The 21,616-nt window shown below is 33.8% G+C and overlaps 1 protein-coding gene across 6 annotated transcripts; it reads left to right on the top strand.

The window, feature by feature from the left end:
• The first annotated feature begins 9,391 nt into the window (after nt 1–9,391).
• LOC149551304 (E3 ubiquitin-protein ligase PRT1-like) lies at nt 9,392–20,426 on the top strand. 6 transcript variants are annotated; one of them, XM_089786857.1, is made up of 2 exons: nt 9,392–10,802; nt 12,887–13,311. In XM_089786857.1, the coding sequence occupies exon 1, from the start codon at nt 9,665–9,667 to the stop codon at nt 10,745–10,747; it is 1,083 nt and encodes a 360-aa protein (XP_089642983.1). In that variant the 5' UTR covers nt 9,392–9,664; the 3' UTR covers nt 10,748–10,802; nt 12,887–13,311. The 6 variants fall into 6 exon arrangements, with proteins under 6 accessions (XP_089642983.1, XP_089642982.1, XP_089642988.1 ...); XM_089786856.1 differs by having other exon boundaries at nt 9,394–10,802; nt 12,897–13,311; XM_089786862.1 differs by lacking the exon at nt 12,887–13,311 and adding an exon at nt 19,963–20,426 and having other exon boundaries at nt 9,449–10,802.
• The last annotated feature ends 1,190 nt before the right edge of the window (nt 20,427–21,616 follow it).

Here is a 21,616-nt window from a genome sequence, read left to right as displayed (position 1 = left end):
AAGCTGAGAAAAATCACCAACTATAATTTGTATAGTAACACTTTGAGTAAGTGAGGTAACCAAATTAGGTGAGTGTGTCATATGATGTGAAGCTCTAGAATCAAGAATCCAAGTAGTTGTAGAGGACAATGCTCATGTAGAAAGAGCATGTCCTTTCCCTGAGGGAGGAGGTGGTGGCTTCAGAGAAGCAATATTGTGCTGCTGCATGGGCTCCTCTAAAGCCTCAAGATGTTTCCAACACCTCGAAACTAGATGTCCTTCCTTGCCACAAAAATTGCAAGGATCACCTATGAACTTCTTAGTCTTGGAGGAACACTCACCAGACTTAGAAGATTTACCCTTTTGAGAAGGTTTCTGAGCATCTAATTTAGCAGTAGGCTTGGAGGAACTCTCACTACCTACTAAATCTATCTTGGGCTTTGGTTTCTTTTTATGTTTCCCTATAGATGTCTAAGAAACAAATGCTTAAGTCTTTGAATCGGTGATAATATCCAACTATGTAAGCTTGGATTGCTCTCTAGTCAATCGATCACAAAAGACCTCAAAAGTGGGCAAGGTAAATCTGGGACCCAAGGCATCCATAGTGGAATGGAAGGTAGAAGATAAAATCTAAAAGTTTCCTTGAAGTTTTGAGATAATTAGGTAGATGCACTCCTTATCTATCTTCTATTTCCTGCATCCCTATAATAAAGTCCTCTATTGTTTGAACCTCGTAAGAAAGTCCTCAATAGAGGGGAAAGCATCAGGTAGAAGAGAAGTAACCTCTGCCTCTATTTGAAGTTCTCTAAACTTGTTGATGGTACCAAACAAATACTTAAACTTGTCCCACATTTCTTGAGGAGTGGAACACTCGTCAAGATGAAATTGTAAGTTGTCTGAAACACTCAAAGAGATTAGACCCATGGCTTCATCCATCTTATTCCTATGTTGTAAAGTTTGGTATTGACTCTAAAAAATTGGTTGCACTGTGTCTAGACAAGACCACAAACCCTTTGAATGGAGAAGTCACTAAATATGGGATTTCCATGTATAATAGTTGTGCGAGCTTCGAAGTACTAGACTAGAAGAGGTCTCGACCATTGTTTTAGAAAGGGTTTTTTAATTTTTTATGATATGTTGATATAATAACATAAATAATATAAAAACACTCCCCACAATGCAAATAAACGAACCCCAACTTATAGAAGGAGATCGTAAATAAGAAAAGAGAAAAATAGCTTCAGATGTGAATCATAAATACCTAGTACAAAATACTCCTAAAATGATAGAGAATTTGGAAAGTGCCTGAGAAGAGATTTCTGATACTTTTTTCAGAACAAAAAACAGAGCTATAATGAAGAAGTTATGCCCCCCAGAAGATAGAAGTCATCAACATACTTCAAGCACCAAAACAGGTATCAATCTAGAAAAAAATCCCTAAAATTCCTAATCCATTGTCTCCATCTTGGAACCATCTTTCCGACGCTTCTTTCAGATCAAAAAAAGACCCCTCTATGCTCAAGATATTGCAAAAAAAAGATAGGTACCTCCAAAAGCAAACAAAGTAATTTTTTTTTTTTATAAATAAAATAAAATAATCTCCACCGAAGCGGAGTGGAGGTGGAGCGGAGGCGGGCACTGACCGGCTGAGTGGAGAAAAGGTGGTGGTTGATGGTTGCTCCATTGTCAGAGGTGGCAGGCAATCGGCTAACAGTTATCAAAGCCACAACAGTCTACGGGACTGATAGAGGATTTTTTCTAACCGCGGTAGCAAAAAATGCCAATTTTTGCAAAAAAAAAATTTTAAAAATTTGGATTGCGTGTAGAGGCTGTACAACCCTACTATGCAAATTTGTTTTGCCTCCCAAATCAACATTGTCCAAAATCGACAAACTTTATATGACAATGGGGGTTTTGATGTCTTCTGAATCCAACCATGAGGTATGTTTGGGCTCAAAGTGCTCCAAAAATTAGATACCCTCTATTTTCACAAAAAATACCTGAAAAACTCAAGATCTACTCTCTCAAACCCTCATTCTCCTTTTTCTCCAAATTACGAACAAGTTATAGCAGATCTAGCTTTGATCAATACAAATCCATAAAGCCCTCAAATAATTGCATGTGAAAAACTTGTCACATAAGAAAAAGATGAGAGGAGGCAAGGATTTTGCTCTGAAAATATGCAAATTGTATTCTTCGAAATGAAAAAGATGTAAGATAATTACAAAAGATCAATCCTTATAAAAGGAGATCAAAACCCAAAAACGGTAACCTAAAAGGTAAAATCTATTTAATTATTACTAATTAATTATTAAATATGAATACAAAAGGTGCATAAAGTGAAATCTTAATAAGGGAATAAAGGGAATTTAATAAATGAAATGAAATTAACTCTTTACTCTAACAAGAACATCTATAGTAGCTTTCCTTGCATTAACATTATTAGTAGTAGCTAAGGTAGAATAAGTGTTACTAGTACACAAATATAATGTCCCTACCTTCACACCTTTAGCTACTACTAATGAACATTTAGTGACCTTCGAGCTATTGTCTCAAAACAGGACTATGCAACCTTCACTACCTAGTTGTCCAACAAAAATTAAATTTCTTCTTAAATTATGGACATGCCTTACCTCCTACAATATCTAGTCATTTTCATTGGCAACTTGATCTTTATTTTTCCTTTCCCAACAATGGGACAGGGCTCATCATCACCCAAATATACCTATCCAAAATCACCTTGAACATAATATTGAAAATATTTTCAATGGTGTGCAACATGGAATGAAGTCCCAAAAAATATAACCTAGAAATCATTAACATTATCCAAACATAAGATTAAAGCATCTTGTAAAGTATTACTTGCAACATTAGCTTCCTTACTGTCATCTTCATTTTTGTCTCCTTGTTTTTTTTTCCTGAGACCAACAGTCTTTCTTTAGGTGACCAAGCTTTCTACAGTACCAACAATCCTTCTTTCCTTTAGATTGAGAATATCCTTTCTTTGACTTCCCTCATGACTTTTCATGTGAAGGCCCTTTTCCTTTTTCCCTTGTTCTTCCTCTGTTCTTCACGTTTAAGGCAAAACCTGATGAGGTCAAAGTTTCACTTGTGCATTTCAGTCGCATTTCCTTGCTTGAGATAGCACCAACAACTTCATCAAATTTCAAAGTATTTGAACCAGAGATAGAGTTACAACCATAACCAAGCTATTCCATCTTTCTAGCAAAGAACATAAGATTAAGAGAGACCCAACCTCTTCATCAAATGAAATTTGTGTGGATGAAGATTGACCGATAACAATGTTAAATTTATTTAAATGATTTGCTATAGATCCTCCCTCCCCCATATCATATTAAACAAATGCTTCATAAGAAATACCTTATTCGAAGCTGAGGGTTTCTCGTATAACATAGCTAATGTCTCCATCAACTCTAATGTCATTTTTACCTTTGATATGTTGAATGTTATAGATGGTGCAAGGCATAGTTAAATAGATCCTAGTGCCTTCCCATCCAAGATCTCCCAATCTTCATCTGTAATGGTTCCCTATTTCTTGGCTTTTCCTTCTAATGGCTTCCACAAATCCTTTTGATACAAATAATCTTCCATCTTCATTTTCCATGATTAGAAATTATAGCCATTGAATTTTTCAATCTTGATTATGGAATCCTCCATCACTCCCACTTAAATTTGAAAGTCTTGTCAATCTACATCAATAAACCTTGCACTGATGCCAATTGTTAGGGTTTGATAGATCTGAAACAATATAAGAATAAATAGTTATATGCATAAACAAAAGAAGAATACTCAAAGAACACATATAACACACATATTTAACGTGGTTCACCCAAAACCTAGGCTTCCACCTACACATCCTTCAACCTTTCTATTATCCAACAAAAATGTACACCAACATTACAATGCATTATGCATCTCAACCACTTATAACAACATTTTAGGGCAACCTCTAAAATTGATCATTTTAGGAGAAGTCGCCACAACATCAACACCCACTACATTATCAGTCGCCAAAATATCAACATCAAATACAACTCAATATATTGTCTTATTTTCCTGATTCCTCTTACAGTTCTATTTGGAGTATCAATGTAACATGGATTAATTCTTAGATATATTACCATCTAAGGGTATTGAAATGCTCATATCCTTGATATAATGCTCATATGACCCTAAATTGGCAATTTCATCCACCACTTTTTTAGGTCTTCCCTGCATATATGAATATAATTGCTTTGAGAGAAGTCTAAAAGGCCAAGTACCCTTTCAAGTTTTGAGTTTAACTGCCATTTTGGTGTATGGCCATTTATAAGAGTGTTGATAACAATCTACGAACCACCTCCAATTTCTAAGTTCCTAATTCTTAGCTCCTTGCAAAGGAGTAATCCTACTACAAGGGCTTCACCTACTTTCATAGTGTTAGTGGTGTTATCTAAAGGTTGTGCTAATCTAGCATAGATTATTTCATCCTATTTGTGGACAATACATCTAATTCTTGCAACAATAAGGTTTCCTCTTGAAGCCCCACTAAAGTTCAGTTTGAACCAATCTTTAGGAGGGGATTGCAATTTTCATTTTGTCCTCTTTTGTTTACTATGATTACCTCCCTTAACAAATTGGGGAGGTATAATAAGACTAAACCATTCTTTCCTAATGATGCTATCCCAATGTGAAAATATACCCTTCGCATGACTTGCATTCCTAAGTCAATTGTTGTCAATCTTGACTATGATGGCTCCTATTTTATTTTCTAGGGATTGCTGCTCTAAATAAATTTTCTTGGAAGATTCTTCTATTTTTCTCTTTCCACAGTTATCAAACAAGAACAAAGGGAGCAATGATCCATAGCTCATTATACAAGTTTTTTCAAAGATTGGATGACCAAGCTTTGAGATCCAATCTAGCAAATTATTAGGCATAATAGTATCCCAATCCAATTTTTTTATATAACCACTACCAACAACATATTGCATATGGGAAATTTGGGTAAGTGCAGCAAGATGGTGAACACAAACAGAGGTATAAGTGGACACCTTTTTTCTGAAATTAGGTAAAACCAAACTTGGACAAGACATTTGTGGGTCATCCACCCAAAACGACAAAATGTGTAAAACAAATGTAGTACTATGAATTTAGTTTCTAAACTAATATTTAAAAAAAACATTGATAATGTTAAGGGGCCCAAACCTTGTGTGCACAAAAAAACTATTCTTGAATTTTATTTTATTTTTAAAACATAACATAGTTTTTCTCTGTGTTGCACAAAATACATAGTTATATTTATTATTTTTACAAATCCCTTTGGTAGCGATAATTAAGAGTGATATCTAGAAGTTGTGTATTTGTTTGTAATTTTCTAATGAGTAATTTTTATACTTTTTTGAAGATACAAAAAAAAGTGTAGAACAATAATATGTATTTTATTTTGAACTTGGTTAATTATATCAAAAGTTATTTAAAAAAAGGTAGGCATATGTCTATGAATGTCAAGACATAGGTAACAAAAAATAAAGTTTGCAATGCTAATATTGTCCAAAAATAGAAAAATTCATTTGTTTAGAAAGCTAAGAAGACGCGCGAGATTATGGTGGTGATTTGAGAGATACCCACCTCACAATTTGAAAACTTGATGAAGCCAAGAACAAGAATTAATCTTAGAAGATGAAAAAACATCCAAATGAGAAAAAATAGACGGAAAATGTGCTCCTAGGCCTTTGGGTCATTCCCTAGGTTGTTACCAAGCTATAACTAACTCGGTTGGGTTATGAGAAGAAAATTTAGTATGAAGGCAAAAGCCTACAACACAATGGTAAATTGTGAGCCTCTTATCGAAGAGGTCTTGGGTTTGAATCTACTCGTGCTTAATAAAATAAAAATTAATGATAATGCATAATAATTAATCTTGGCTTCAACCTCTTATCGATCCAAAATAAAAATAAAAATTTAGTATGTTCTCAATTCTCCATAACCTAAATGCGTTGTGAAACCTGATCAGGTTATGAAGAAATAAAAATAGGCTCTACTCCAGAGCCCATAACTTTCACATCCGAAGCATGTGTTGGAAATCTATTGACAAGCTCTACAACATGATGGACCTAAAACCATATTAAGAATAAAAAAATCCTTCCATTTGAATCGAGCACACTTGAAAACAAGTAGTCATTTCTCAATGTGTTTTGAATTCTCTCTCTCTCTCTCTCTCTCTCTCTCTCTCTCTCTCTCTCTCTCTCTCTCTCTCTCTCTATCTATCTATCTATCTATCTATCTATCTATCTATCTATATATATCCCATCTCTCCCTCTCTCTCTCACCCTCCTGCTCTCCCCTCCAACCTAATTGGGTTATGGAGCAGAAGAGGTATTATTTTTACATCTCCAAAACTTAATAACTCTATACATATGAGTGACAACACAGAGGATATACAACTTTCTTTATAAGGAGTTCCCAACATTAAATTATGGATTTAAATAGTCTAAAAGCAATCTATAATATAGTGTAATACAACAATATGTATGTTTCATCATATCACCTTCAAGAAAATAGCCCAAAGAGAACAAATAATGCATTGTTGTATGCTCAATGACTCTTTTTGGGTACACTAAAATTCCTATCATCAAACCCCTTGCATATTGCATTGTCATTAGCCTTTAAAACACAAGTATAACTTAAAATAGAGTACAATGGACATTACAAATACATACTAGATTAGGAAGTCAACTTTATACCATTGGCAAAATATTTGAAGCTTGTCAAATCTATGAATTTCTCTTGCACATTTGTGATTATCTCTTGCCTCTTGCATTTTCATTTTAAAGATTCAAACACATGGAAAAATAATCAATCGAACAACTGAAAATAAAGGTTAACAAAACATTCTTGAAAATCTAATTACTAACTCTCATTGTAAAATGATTTCTATTATATACATATTTGAGAACTACTTTTACTTATTTTTTAGAAAACAAATTTCATGATTTCTGAATGATTTGATTAATTACCATGTAAGCTAATTACGAAGAGATATGTATCTACCAATATTTCTTTCATTTTCATCTAATTGCTAAATCTTACTGTAAAAAGGTTATCAATTTATATTCTAGTTCTAAAAAGAATTTTTCTTGATTTTTGGAAAATGAATTTTAAAACATGTGAATAATATAATGTTTTTCTTATTGATCAACAACAACTAAAGGGTTGCCCCCATTTATGTTAAACTTCAAAAAATTACACATTGTAAGTGGTTGCTAGCCATATCTATTTGATCATTTCAAACCTTTAGATGTCCCTATCACCTAGACTATATAATCAACCCGCTATTTATGACATATGTAGAAAAATGTTTTACAATACTTGGGACCTCATATATTGGTAAAATGTCTCATGTGACCTAAAATAGAAAAACCTTATATAGAAAGATATAGATATAGAACTATCAATAGACACTAGAAATTGTCGTATAAAAAAAATGAGATAAACAGACTATCTCTTTGATTGCATTTTCTTTGCAAATTTAACCTCCATTAGGCACAAAGAATGATACATAGTGTCTCCTCTAGGTCCTACGTCGCAACATTCACCACCTCCTCATCTATTGGCTCTTTCTTGACCTCATCATCTGAATTCTCAAAATCTTCATCACTACTTATGAGCCCTATGTCCACCTTGTACTTATAAGAAATTCCCCCCCTTCCTTTGGTGCTAAGTCAAGCAACTGCCTGAAAAATCCAATACTTATTCCAACCACAAGTTTGTGATGAGGCAATGAGTTAAGAATAATATAAGTGACAAGAGATAGCTTCTCCTCTTCATCTCCCTCCAAAATCACATTCTCCAAGATGTCATCAATCTCACCAAGTTTTTTTTTAAATGCCTTGACAAAGAGAGTTGGCCATGTCCTTTACATTTCACCTTTATTGAATGGAGAAGCCAACAATGTAGAAGAAATCTCAGTTTTGACATAGTGAAAGTTGTTTATTTTTAGAGACCCCTCGCTCAACACCATGCTTATTGCATGCACCACTAAATCATGGCTTGAGAGAAGGATTCATTTGGGTCTTTTGTTATTGACTTCACCAAGGAAATCCATTTGGGTTTCCTTGTTGACTAAACAAACACGAGTAGTCATCCTAGCCAACCCACTTAGTAAGTACATATATCAAGAAGATTAATAGATAATCTCATCTCTTTATGGATTCCACCACATGTCATTGCATTACTATGGGTTGTTTAATAATGACGATGTAAACATCCCAATCAATATTATTAATTTGCATCAAACTTAGATAATGTCTACACCCTCTTTGCATAATCTTGCAGCTTTCTTAATTGTCATTATGTCCAATTAAGATCAACCAAATTAAAAATGTGCGAGAGTAATTCACTACATATAGCTGGGGGCATTTGTGTGTCCCTTCTTAAGCCATGTTGTACTCTCACAACCACTATCATATGTGGGAATGCATGATATCACAACCCACAAGGTTGTCATTAATCGATGCCATCATATTCCTAGACACCACCTCACAACCCACCATCAAGAAGCTCACCGTGTAAGACATCCATCAAGAAGTGTCGATGGCCAGTTACCCTAGTTTCATTACCTTTCCTATACATATGTGGTACCTTGAAATTTTCACATGTTCTCACCAACTCCCATATCAACATTACCCACTCTTCGAGTTTCCGATTAGAAGTATAATTTTACCAAATAAAACTGACAATATTGAGGGAGTGCCCTTCTAGATATAATCTTATGACTTTTAGATCTGGATTCCAACCCAATCATATTTCCCTTGATTTCAACCTTTTTGGTAGCAAACTTGAGGTTCACCAACCTATAAGTAGGGATCTTACTTGGATTATCTAAAACAATGCAACCAGTGTTGGTAAATGAGCTTCCCTTGAGGAATTGTCTGCATTGAAATTGAACCAATCCTATTTCAGGTTTACTTATATAACTCCACTACGAGGGTTCATGAAAAGACCAACCTTCTAGTCACATGAATGAAAAAACTAATTTAATAAATTATTGTATATGATTACTACACATAATTTATTTTTCTTGTTTTTCATTTCAATATTTTTTTAATCCTAGAATCAATTTATTCAATAAAATAAATATAAAATAACTATCAATACATAATTAAACTTATAAATCCACATGATTATGCATTGATTGTCTACCTAAACCTTATAACATCAAGTCACAATTATTGACGATAAAATACTTCACAACTAGCCTATTGATGGGATTTTTCTTTTAAATGAAGTTCAATTTAATTGTACACCCAACTGGATAAGTGTCACCCCCATTAACAATAAAAAAATATCTTGACAGCCACTAATGGTATTGTTCTGTAAATAAATATCCAATATTCCACCTGGCATCGTGCCAGACCGTTTAGTTTGATGCCTCCGTGGAAAGAGTTCTGCCATTTGTTTCTTCCGGAGATTCCTAGGTGTTTTTCTTCCCACCGAACATCTTAGAAAACCCCCGAGATTTGATACCCGTTAATGGCTTTCGCAATAGTTAGAACGCAGGCAATAGCTTTAGAATAGCGGAGATCTCTGTAATAAAATCATGGCTAGGGTAGGGTTCTTCGATTGCTTCCTTCATTAGCCCAAATAATTGGAAATCTATTAATTTGAGGTTTATATTTGCGAGATGGAGAGAAACGTTGATGATGTTGGCGAAGCTTTCCAATGCCAGATTTGCCTTGAAGTTGTGTACAAGCCTGTTGTTGAAGCCTGCGGTCACGTTTTCTGCTTTTGGTGTCTTCACAAAGCCATGAGTCATTCTGGTAAATCACGTTGCCCTGTCTGCAGGAATCCGTATCAGCATCTGCCCAGAGTGTGTGAGTTGCTCCATTACCTTCTGTTGAAAGTATTCCCGAAGGAATATGAGAAAAGGGCCGAAGAAGTCTCAGAATGGGAGAGACAAAGGGGTGCCTTCTCTCTCCAATTGGGAATTCTGGATTCGAATGGTAAAGAAAATAAAGTCGTAGAGTCAGAGAACGACAAGGACACCTTGTCTTTACAAATGGTTACCCTGGATTCGAATGGTAAAAAAAATGAGGGCTTAGAATTTGATAAAGACGAAGACACCTTGTCTCTTCAAATCGGAACTCGGGATTTGAATGGTCAAGCAAGTGCAGGAACTTCTATTTCAGAAAGCAAACTTAGGATAACTGATGCTTTGTGTGCGCACTGCAAAGAGCTAATATATCGCCCCATAATTCTCAATTGTGGGCATGCATTCTGTGAGTCATGCGTTAATCATAGTGTCTTTCAAGGAACGACTCTTACATGCCAAGTTTGTCAAATCTTTCACCCTGCAAAATCATGGTCTGTTTGTCTGGAGTTGCATCACTTCTTACAGAGCATGTTCCCGGTGGAATATGAAGAGAGAGCGAAATCAATTATTGTTCAAAACAGGCAGTCTAAGGAGGAACCCCCAACTGATGAAATAACAGAGAAGTCATCCCAAATTGAAGCAGCTATTCATGAACATGTTGGATGTGATAACTGTGGGTTCTTTCCCATTTTGGGCAAGAGGTATAGATGTAAAGATTGTATGGATTCTATGGGATTCGACTTGTGTGAAACATGTTATCAGTCTCAGGCAGGTGCATGTATTGTTGGTAGGTTTAATCAACATCATAAAGCAGAGCATCAGTTTGAGGTGGTTGCAAAAAGAAGGTTTCTGGGGGTTATATTCCCAGGTGGATATGCAGTACTTTTTATCTGACAGCAGTGATAAGTTTTTAGTAGACTAATAGCTCTCGAAAGTTTATGTTGAACAGGTAATCTTCTTCCTTTTTGAGTTTTCGTTGTTTTTAGAATATTTTGTTTGCAGTTTAATAGTCATAAAGTTAGGTGGCTGAGCCATGGAGGGAGCCGTTGCATCTATTTTGGTTTTTCAAGTGGTTCCATTCAATCTGTCTCAAGTCTAAAACTGCTTGTAAATTTCATGCCATACATGTCTGTTAAGCTTGGTTGGTTTTCTTATTTTTAAAGTCACTCGTCTTGGACTTCTAGTTAGACTGAATCCTCAGCATGGTGGCAGAGAGACTCCATCCATGCAGGTAGTTGCACTTCATAAACTGACAAAAAATTACCTGGATAACTGCAATTTGGTTTCCTACCAACTTGCGAATTTACAGTATTGCCCTCATCACCCGTTATCAGAACCCGCTGGAACCTGCAAAACCCGTTTTTAATTAACATAACAATATGAAGAAGAAATTCATAGGATCCATTACTGCAATTAGAATAGTCTGGAAACCACATCCTCGTTACATCATCTTAGGTTTCAGGCCATTAATCTACTTTTTCAATTTCCCAAGGTATTTTAATGAATTAGATCATGCACTTGATCATGGAGCTTTTTAAAACTCAGTTTGCTCTTTAGCCATTTATTGACAAGGAGGACCTATTTTCATACTGTGTCAAAGTATGCAATATATTTGTAAGGAATCAATTTCTTTGCTTTTGAGTCAATCTTCATCCGTATTTCATGAGTAATAGTTTACAAAAATCCATCTGTCATGAGCATGAATTCCAAAAACATTACCTATGTAAAAAAAGAATGAGCTAAAGAGGTTTATAATGAATGGGTCATAAGACAGCCATTTTGAAGAATTTTCTAATAGAATAGAAAGTTATCTTGGGAAAACTCCATTGTTAGGCTTGCTGGAGTCATAGTAGTACTTGAAAGGGTTATCCCCAGGAAATCCCTATGTTGCACCGTATGATCATCATCTAGATACCCTTTCATGCTCATGAGAATCACTGCTCTTAAAACATAGATAGATAAAAGTTGACGCAAAAACAAAATTATTGAATGTAGGGAAAAAATTACACCTGCTAAATGTTTTACCAATGGGATAACAAGTTAAAAGGGTTTGATCTTGCAGAAACTCTATGGTTAACCATTCTCAGATTTAGAGTAGCATTGAGAAGGGTGAACTCCAATGAAGTCTTGATGCTTCATTCTTGTAAGCGTCATCTAGATGCAATGAGTGATAAGTGGATCATTCATGTACATGAAATATAGGTTGATTTATGTTGACTCAAAAAATATACAATTGAACTCTAAAAACTAGAACTTGACACATTATGAAAACACCAGTTGAAATCACTGCATGGTATAACTGGATAAAGCATAATTTTTTGTCTTGTCGAACTGTTATAAAAAAACTAACCTCAGAAATGGTGGAAGATTTGGAACTTAAAGTAAAGAAACATTCTCATACTGAATCAACTGATTGTTGGAAATGTGAACTGGCATGGCCATTGCTGCCCACAAGCATGCCATATTCATAGAAAAAGGTACAATATCACGTAGCGGATTCATTGGAACAATGCCAAGGAGGAGCATGATTACTGAGATTGTTAAAATGGTGTTAACCTGTTGTTTTCCATTATACATAACACTTCTATTGAGAATATTTGTAGCTAGTTGAGGTTAGAAGGAAGCCATGAAGGGGACTGCTGCTCTTATTTTTGTGTTTCAGATTGTCTCATGCACTCTGTTGGAATGTAATAACTGTTTCTAAATTTGAGGAGCAGCCATTGCGTAAGAAGTCCAACTACCATAGTTTGCAAACTCTGTGAGTACTCTCTGAGCGGCCGTACTCTTTTTGTCTACTCTGCAAGTATAAGCTTAACTCACAAGATTAAGCTTAACTCACAAGTTTTTATTAACACAGTTAAATGAGGGTAAAAATGCCTGTGTGGGTAAAATGCTTGTTAAAATGCATTTTTCCTACACTTTTTTTGCTAGATTACTATTCATTTTCTCTGTTGAGATTCTAACTCTTATATTAATACATTATGTAATTGATATTTGTGAAAATTGTTTTTTTTAAGAAATTTTTATTTCTAGTAATTTCTAGGTTGCCGAGTTCTCACTGAGCATTTTTCGAGTCAGAAGTTTTGGGCTTGCCGTGCACTCTTCGCACTCTTCGAGTCCGAATCTGCTCATTAGACAAATTACAAGTCAACCTGTTGAAAGCTGCATGTTTTGTGGATTCTAGTTGATGTTAAAAGTAAACCATCGAGGAAGCTGCTGCTGCTACTTTTATGTATCATTTTCTGCCCCAGCTCCCTGTTGAGGACGAGTCTTGCAGAGTCAAAGGGGAATTAAAAATCAATGGCCTTTAGGTACTCTCATGATGAAATTTCATGTACCCTCAGCGGGACCACTATTTTAGTAATAAAAACATTTTTATGTAGCAATAATGCTAGTCAGGACTGGAATTTATGGTCATCCAACATGTCAAATGGGAATTTCATGACGGTTTCATCAGATATCTATATCTCATTTTATGTTTTATGTAAATTTGTCGACTGTTAAAAAAAAATTCTTAAGACAACTTTCTATGCTTGCATCAAAAGAAATTGGGTTTTTAGAATGTTCCTGTTAGGAAATTATATAAAGTAGATAATTCCTACTGGATCGCTTGCAATTTATTCATTGTATACTACGATGCTCCATAGCGTAATTTTTTAAGGCTACTTTAAGCTATCATATTAAACATCTTTAAATTTTTGAAAGTAAGTGAAGGCATCAGAAGCAGATTGGAAATAAATACGAGAAGAGAATCAGATGGGCCCTTGCATTCTGGATTCTAAAAATTGTTTCTACGGTCGAGAAGTCCAATTAAAACCCCAACCTGCTGAAGGCTGGGTGTTTTTGGACTCTAACTGAGGTTAGAAGGAAACCATGCTGAAAGCTGGTGCTTCAATTTTTATGTATCAAAAGGTCCAGTGCAATCCGTTGAAGCCTAAATTTTCTAATTCTGGGAGCAACTCAGGCTTCAATTTCTACCCCAGCTCCTGTTGATAATTTGTGAGTCGTGCAGATTAGGGGTGAACTATATTATCTAAGAATAAAATATTAAGGGCCTTTAGGTACACTTATGTATACCTAAATGTTAAAACTTCATGTACCCTTGATGGGACATGTTGATAATGTGAAGTCCGAAGGTCATCTGACCATTCCTTTCCTCGGTCTCTACATTTCTTTGATGTCTCTTCATATTTGAAGAGTTAACCATTTTATAAAATGAGTTGTGCAGACTATGTATTGTGTGTACCGGTTAATAGAACATATTGCCCTGCTTTCCGTGAATGTAGCCTTCAATGGTGACCATGCAATTTGCTGTGTTATGTGGTTTTCTGATTGTCTCTGTTTTAGTTTTGCTGTTTGATGTTGTTTAATATGCTCCTAGAACTTAACAGGACCACTATATTAGATTTAACCTTCAACAAAAACCTGAAGAAGAAATATTCAGTTAAGTCAGATTGGTATTGTATGGATAAATGCTATGGGAGTTTTCCTTAAAGAAATGAAGCAGCATGACGTTTCTCTAGTAGTAAAATGGATTGTTAGAGCTCTTGATGCTGAGGAACCATAAAAAGTTTTAATGAGAAATAACATTCTTTTTGCTGTCCCCAAACATGCAAAAAGTGGAAATATTTGCCTATTTGGGATTTTCTAAATAGTAAGTGTGCTATAACTCTTGTAGTATCTAAGTGTTAAATAGTTTGTGGAAAACATGGGAGATGGTTAAGGACAGAACTACTTAACTGTCATTTCATGCAGCATAATACAAGAAAAAATCTTGCTTATAAATCCATCTGGTGTAACCTAGAGCATAAGGTAAGTCCCTTGTCTTAATACAAGCTCGCTCAGCCAAAAAGTGGTACTAGAACAGTATCAAGTGTATTAATCATATCATTTATAATTGTCAAATTAAAGACTGGACCTCCCTAAGCTATGCATATGACTTACCACCGTCCAACTAGAGGACTAATACCAGTCCAACTAGAGGACTAATACCATTCTGAGGGAAGCTTGTTATGGCTTTCAGTCTGAGGGAAGCTTGTTATGGCTTTCAGTTCTCAACTTGACTGCATTGAGGTTGATCAGTTTAAAAACTGTAAATGGATAGATGGTACTCCACTTTGTAATCTTAATGCTTAGTTTAGCTGTAAAAGTAATCTAACACTATTGCTATGTGTGATTAATTTAATAATCATTGGAACCCCTGTGAGCATCACCTAGATCCAATGAGTGCTAAGTGTTCCATTTATTCTCATGAGAGATGGATTCATGTTGAATCACTACTCATGAAACATGGGTCAATGAGTTTGACTCAAAATCACACTGTTTAATCCTGATAGCAATATCACACCTTAATAACTGTTGGAATGTTAAATTGGAAAGCTGGGAATATCTTAACTAGCACTTGCACCTTTGAATGGTGCAATGGGTACGCCGATAGTTTTATATATATTGAATGCTGTAATTGTAATGCTGACTTGGAAAGTTTTCTCATAACATTTTGTGTTCATATTTAAACATTGATAAGATAATTTTTATCTTTATTATTTTCCCTTCCTTGGTACCCATGGCATACACCTTGATAGACTTTTCCTTCATCATGGTTCATCTTGTCTTTTCATTAATTTATCTTCTTCGCAAGTTTTTCTAGCATCTTACACCCTTCTTCATCCATACTGAATTTTATAGGTTCTTGGTTATTATGGCTTGTATTTTTATTATCCTCCAAAAAAAATGGGTGCTACAAGAACATTGACATTGTTATTAATGAAGTACAAACTATTGTAGTGGATTCCATCATGATATGATACATGAAGTGTGGGTGTACATCAATGTTAGTTTGAGTCACCACTAAATTTGCATAAATCTCACAGTGGTCTGCCCAAGTTTCATCTTCTGGGAATTTTAAATAGTATTCTTCAATATTTATGGCATCTTTCTGAGAAAAGAAAGGCCCAAAGTGTGAGCGATGCTCCATAATGTACTCCACTACAATACCACGAAATTTTGAGTGTTGGTCTTATTTACCTTCAAGTTGATCTGTCGGGGCTCTGAAAAAACAATTTCCATCTGGTAGCACTTGCACCATTCTTAGTTGCAGTCCATTTTTGTTGAGCCTTAATTTCTTCTTGGCTCTCCTTATTTTTTACTTGATCCAACATGATGCTTAGTTGAGGTTTGTGTCTTCTTCTTTGATTGATATTTTTGATGAGGAAGAGATGGTTCTGGTAAAAGAGTTATTTAACATATGATTCAAATAGATAGTGAGATGTGTAATTCAAACTTACATATAAACTATTATAAGCATTTTATTTAAAAAGTGAAAAATGCTATGCTGAACTATTCTATAATGATCTCAACCTCTACATAAGTTATTGGTTTCATTATGTGTAATCTTAGAATTTATGAAGATAATCAATTGTCTATAACTCATTTAAATGCATTCCTACATATTATAAATTAGATGAATTGAAGTTTATAAACATATAGACAATAACTTACCTCTTTAAGTTGTAGGAGACAAATAGATACAATGGGAAGTGATGGGACAGTCAACGTTGAGGCTAACACATCTTTGGTATGTTGTGAGAATCAATTAAGAATATGTCTTCTCTATATAGAAACCACTTATATGTCCTTGGCATAGTGTGAGGAGCATGTAATTGCATGTCTATAATATGTAGACATAATTTTACTTGAGGCACTGATAATATAGTGTTTAAGCTCTGTCGTGTTCACACACATCTTTGATAAAATTGAGGCATTGCAATATTCATTATCCTTGTCACAAGCTTTTACATACATAGTGCTATAAAATTAATTTTGGATGATGTATATGTAGATTAGTTAGGTAGCCACATTGGTACATGGGGTAAAATTTTCTAAAACACCACTCCAATAATTTTAAGAACATGCCCAAAATGGAAAGATGTTTAATGCAATTGTAAGTTATTGGTGTGCCCAGTATATGAATCAATTAACTAATTAGTCATGCTTGAAAGGGACTATTTCCATGCATCAATGTCCTATTTTTTAAGATAGGCCACTTCATCATTAATACAAGCATGAGTTAGTCTATAGAAGAGACTTTTTAACTACTGCATCTATCTTTTTGCATCACTATCTTTTTTTTTACACGATTAAATAAATTGAATAAATTACTAAATCTATCACTTCATCTCCCAGATTTTCTCTCGTCTCTTCTGTTTTCTCTCCCTCCTATTATTTTCCTCTTTTTCTCTTTTTTATATTGCTTTTACTCATACACACACTATTTCCCTATTTTATCATCACCGTTTTCATCTTTATCAATATTTTTGCCCCTGCCCTCTCATTCTATTAGGCATCTTACCCAGCTTCTCTCCACTATCTTGTTATCTCTCCTTATATGTCCCTATCCCTCTAACTATCATTTCCTATATGAAACAAACAACCAATTTTTTTGAAATAAATAATTCAAAACTCTCTCTCTCTCTCTCTCTCTCTCTCTCTCTCTCTCACACACACACACACACACACACACACACAACCAATTGTTATGTATTTATTTGCATATTTATCTATAGTTATCCATATACACATACTCACACACAAAACATCATATTATTGTAGAGCTCGAAATTTGAAAAATAAGCTTTCAATATCAAGAATGTAAGGGAAAAAAATGGATGTATTTTCCTTCGTATCTTTCTCCTTCTCTTCCTTCTTTTCCTCCTCCTCATTCTCATTCTCCTTCTTCTCCTCCTTTCCCTTCCCTTTATTCTCTTTTCTCCTCCCTCATTGTCCTTCCCTTTATCCTTGTCCTCCTCCTCCTTATTCTTCTTCCCCTTCTCATCTTCTTCCCTTTTCCCCCTCCTCAATTTTCACCTTTCCTTTGTATCCTTCTTCTCCTTAACATTTCTTCCTGTTCTTTTTATGCTACATCAACTGCTTTTCTTGTCATCCTCATCCTTTTCTTCTCTGTGTTCTATTTTTTATTTCCAAATAGCTCAAGCTAAATCAATGGAGTTTGATCCAATTCAATTTCTATAATATATTAATTTTTACTAAATTTGAATAGTAGGAACATGCCATTGATTTTAAATAGAAAGGAGAATTTCTAGAGAACTAAACTTTACAAAAATCTGTCAAAATTGTATTCCAACATTGCCTTCCATTTTATAACTGGTTGCATGGGAGTCAACAATTTGTAAAGGTAACTTCCTAAAGGTTATTAATATGCATGTAAACAAAGTGAGGTCATGCTTAAGCATCATATTACATTATTTAAGTTAAAATTTAATAGTCTTAAAATAAAATACTTCTACATTACCAATTTTATAGATGAGTTTTTCTTTCCACATAAATGCTAGAAGTATACAATTTATCTAAGAAAAAAATAGAGATTTAATTTGAGAAAGGGGGAAAATAGACACAATTTGTTAAGTAAAGATGACTAGTAAATTTGATGTTTTCCTAAATCTAATTATATAAAATAGAATTCATTCTATTTATTTATTTATTTTAAATATAAGTAAACTATTCAAATTTAAAACTAAATAATCTATCTTTAAAAATATTACATGATTATACTTCTCTTTTAATACTCATTTAATTAAAGACAAAGACATTAGATAATAAATTTATCAAACTATGTTTTGAAATTGTGAAAAGTGATTCAAATTTGTATAGATCATTAAGTATTAATGAAAGTTGCAATCTTCTTAAAAATTTGAATAAATTAATAATAAGAAAGTCATTAGGTCATAAATCTACACTTGCCCATGAAAAAAATGAATAAACAGAGACGAAATATATAAAATATAAACATTCAATTCTTTGCCTAGATACATCCCAACTATAAAATGAAAATGAACAAATTTGATCTTATTATATGTGATAAGAGTAATTCATTCTTGCATTCACAAATATGCAATATAAATATTCACTTGCTTCATTGAATATATTATAATGATTTATATGCAGGTAGAATATTAGGCTAAAGTAGTCAAGAAAGTTAATTAGTATAATCCATTGGGATAGACTAATCTCCAAACAAAATGCACTAAAGACAAAACAAAGTCAAACTTTTATTTCTAGATTCATGAAAACATAGTGATTTTTTTCCAATTTTGTTATTGTTGTCAACTACAAACTATACAGATCATGAAGATCAAATGCTGAAATTTTCAGAAAAATCCATGATGTTTTCAATTTTTTGAAAATTGGTCAATTATATAGTTTGTAGGGAGGATAACCGCATCCTAATTCATTAGGTAGTCACCCTGGGTACATGTTGCTTAAGTCAAATTATTGCTACCATGCTCGCTGAAATTAATTTCTAGGGGTTGCGCTTGTAATAACTAATACCATGTTCCTTATATTGGTTTACACCTAGCTTTTAATCACAATTTATACATGTGTGCCTGATCATAGTCTGAGAATTTTGGTGCAACTCGATCTGTAGATAGAGTACTTTATGAAGAAATTGGACACCAAATTTCTATGGCTATTTGTTGTTAATATTATTCATGGGCTTAGTGTGAATGTTAACCATGTTCTCCATATAACATTGCACATTACTAGGTTTTTTCTTTAGGTCCCTTTAAATGAATATTTCATTTAACAATTACTCTTTGGATTGCTACTTCACCCTAGTTGTCTTGCCTCCCATCCTATTGGTACAAGTGTCTTCTTTCATTTTAATCCCTTTTTTGCATCAACTTCCAGGATTAATGGTTTTCATCTAATGAATTTCCATATCAGAAAGATCTGAAGGATTGTATGGGCTCACCTTTTGTGGTTCCCATCAATCTAATTCTGGACATTGATCTTTGTAGCATCTACAAAAAGCCTAAATCTATTAAAACTTATGCATATATTTTTTGAATTTTTCTTTTCAAAAGAGATGTGGAATATTTTTGGACGGTTTGAAGCACTGGGATGTTAATTGGATGGGATTTTAATAGGTTCAGTTATTAATTTGGACCAAATTCATAATATGACTTGGCTTTCTTTTTCAAGTGAGATTTGATAGCTCATCAGAATGGAAGAAATGAGGAGAAATTTCAAGGGTAAAAAGGACAGTTATTGAGTCAATAAAAATACTCACATTTTTCATTGTTGTCATGCAGGTTATGGTAATGGTAGAAATTCCAATGTTGGAATTTTTGAAGTTGCTTGGTGATGGAGTAGATAGTAAACAAAGAAGGTGTACAATACGGTCACAATTTCCATTTAATCATTTTGAGAGCACCTCCTACTCTAAGGCACTGATGGAGTTTCATAATAGTTATAGTATAAGTAGTTTGAGAACACCTTCTTCTCTAAAGGGCTAATGGAGATCTTGAATAGTTATAATGAGAAAGCAATTTGGAGCAAGGATCCACTTCAATAATTGTAACTGTGGCATTGAGTTTGTAAGATCTAATGAAAGGTTCTCAATTTTGTGACTTTCTATAGGGTGTGGAGGAACTAGGAGTGCAAGCCGAAACTATGAAGAGTGCAGTATGTTTAGTACAATATCATACTTAAGATTGTGTATGATGTATAACTTGTGTCTTTTTATATAGTGATAGAGTAACATACTTTAGATTAAGTTCCAAGTTTTAAAAACTTTCTATGTGCTTGAATGGATCTGCATTTTGTATAGGTACAATAGTTGTACATTAGTAGTGTGTTTTTTTAGTAGCAGTTTGTAGTTTTCTATGCTTCTAGACCTAGTGCCTAATGGTCTAGACTGAAAGCGAGTTAGTATGTCTTTTTAGTCTAGGAGGCCCCTAAGAAATTGTTTTGAGGGTTCTTGCAAAATAGCTCCACTTCTAAACTTGAGTAGGTGAAAATAGGGTTGGGGTGAAAATTGTCCCACCAGCTTAGGATTTTTTTTTTTAATTCAGCCACTTGTCAAACATTTGCATATTTTATTTTTACTAAAACTAAAAAAATCTTTAAAAGATAAAATTATAAAAAAATTCTCAAATTTTGGTGTTGAAACTTCTAAGTTGAAGTGCACTACAAAATTCAGAGGACCACTCACATTAAAATTTTCCTACAAATTATCAGTTGGTGTGACTCCTGCCTTAGTCCTGGAATTTAGTTTTTGTTTGTGTAAATAATCATGACAATTGTCTATGCTTGCAAGTTTGCAACAAATGAAATCAGGTTATTAGTATATTTCAAACATGAGAATCTTTAAACTAAGATAACTAGCAATTGTGCATTTTTGTATGTGCAACAATGTGTTGATAGGAGGATTGAATAGAATCTCTAATTAAAATAGGACAACATGACACTTCATAACTTTGATAAGTTGGTAGTAGCTTTGAGAGACATTTGAAATGAATCTTCCTAACAACTCATTAGGGAGATCAATTTAGACGACCCTGGTAAAATTAAAGGTAAAATAAAAGTTTAAAGATGATTTATAATTTAGTATTAAGCATTTCCAATAAAATTCAACCACCTTCATTATTAAGCCGATAGGATTTATGAAATTACATCTTTTCTCTAATAAATTGTTAGCCCTTGTCGTGTTTTTATATTTTTTGATTTGCAACCTATTTTAATATTTTATCCATAATTTATCTTGCCTTTCATTGGCCAGTTCCTAATTCTCGGATATATCGTCCATATTTATAATTTAGTTGAAGTTTCTATTTTATACCCTCTAGATTTAATAGTTTTTCTTTATATTTTTGTTTCATTCAAAATGGAACAAAGAGATAGTCATTTAATATGAAGCAACATAAATATTTGAAAAAAAAAAGATTTATAGTAGCTTTCATACCA

Source organism: Cupressus sempervirens, chromosome 6, assembly GCF_028749045.1.
Source record: "Cupressus sempervirens isolate cs-2001-9-10 chromosome 6, ASM2874904v1, whole genome shotgun sequence".
NCBI classification, from domain to species: domain Eukaryota; kingdom Viridiplantae; phylum Streptophyta; class Pinopsida; order Cupressales; family Cupressaceae; genus Cupressus; species Cupressus sempervirens.
Note: the sequence above shows the minus strand (reverse complement) of the source record. Positions and strands in the feature narration are given on the sequence as shown.

What these genes read in the sequence shown, in the direction of transcription:
- LOC149551304 (XM_089786862.1), top strand. Translation starts at nt 9,665, where the DNA reads ATGGAGAGAAACGTTGATGATGTTGGCGAAGCTTTCCAATGCCAGATT.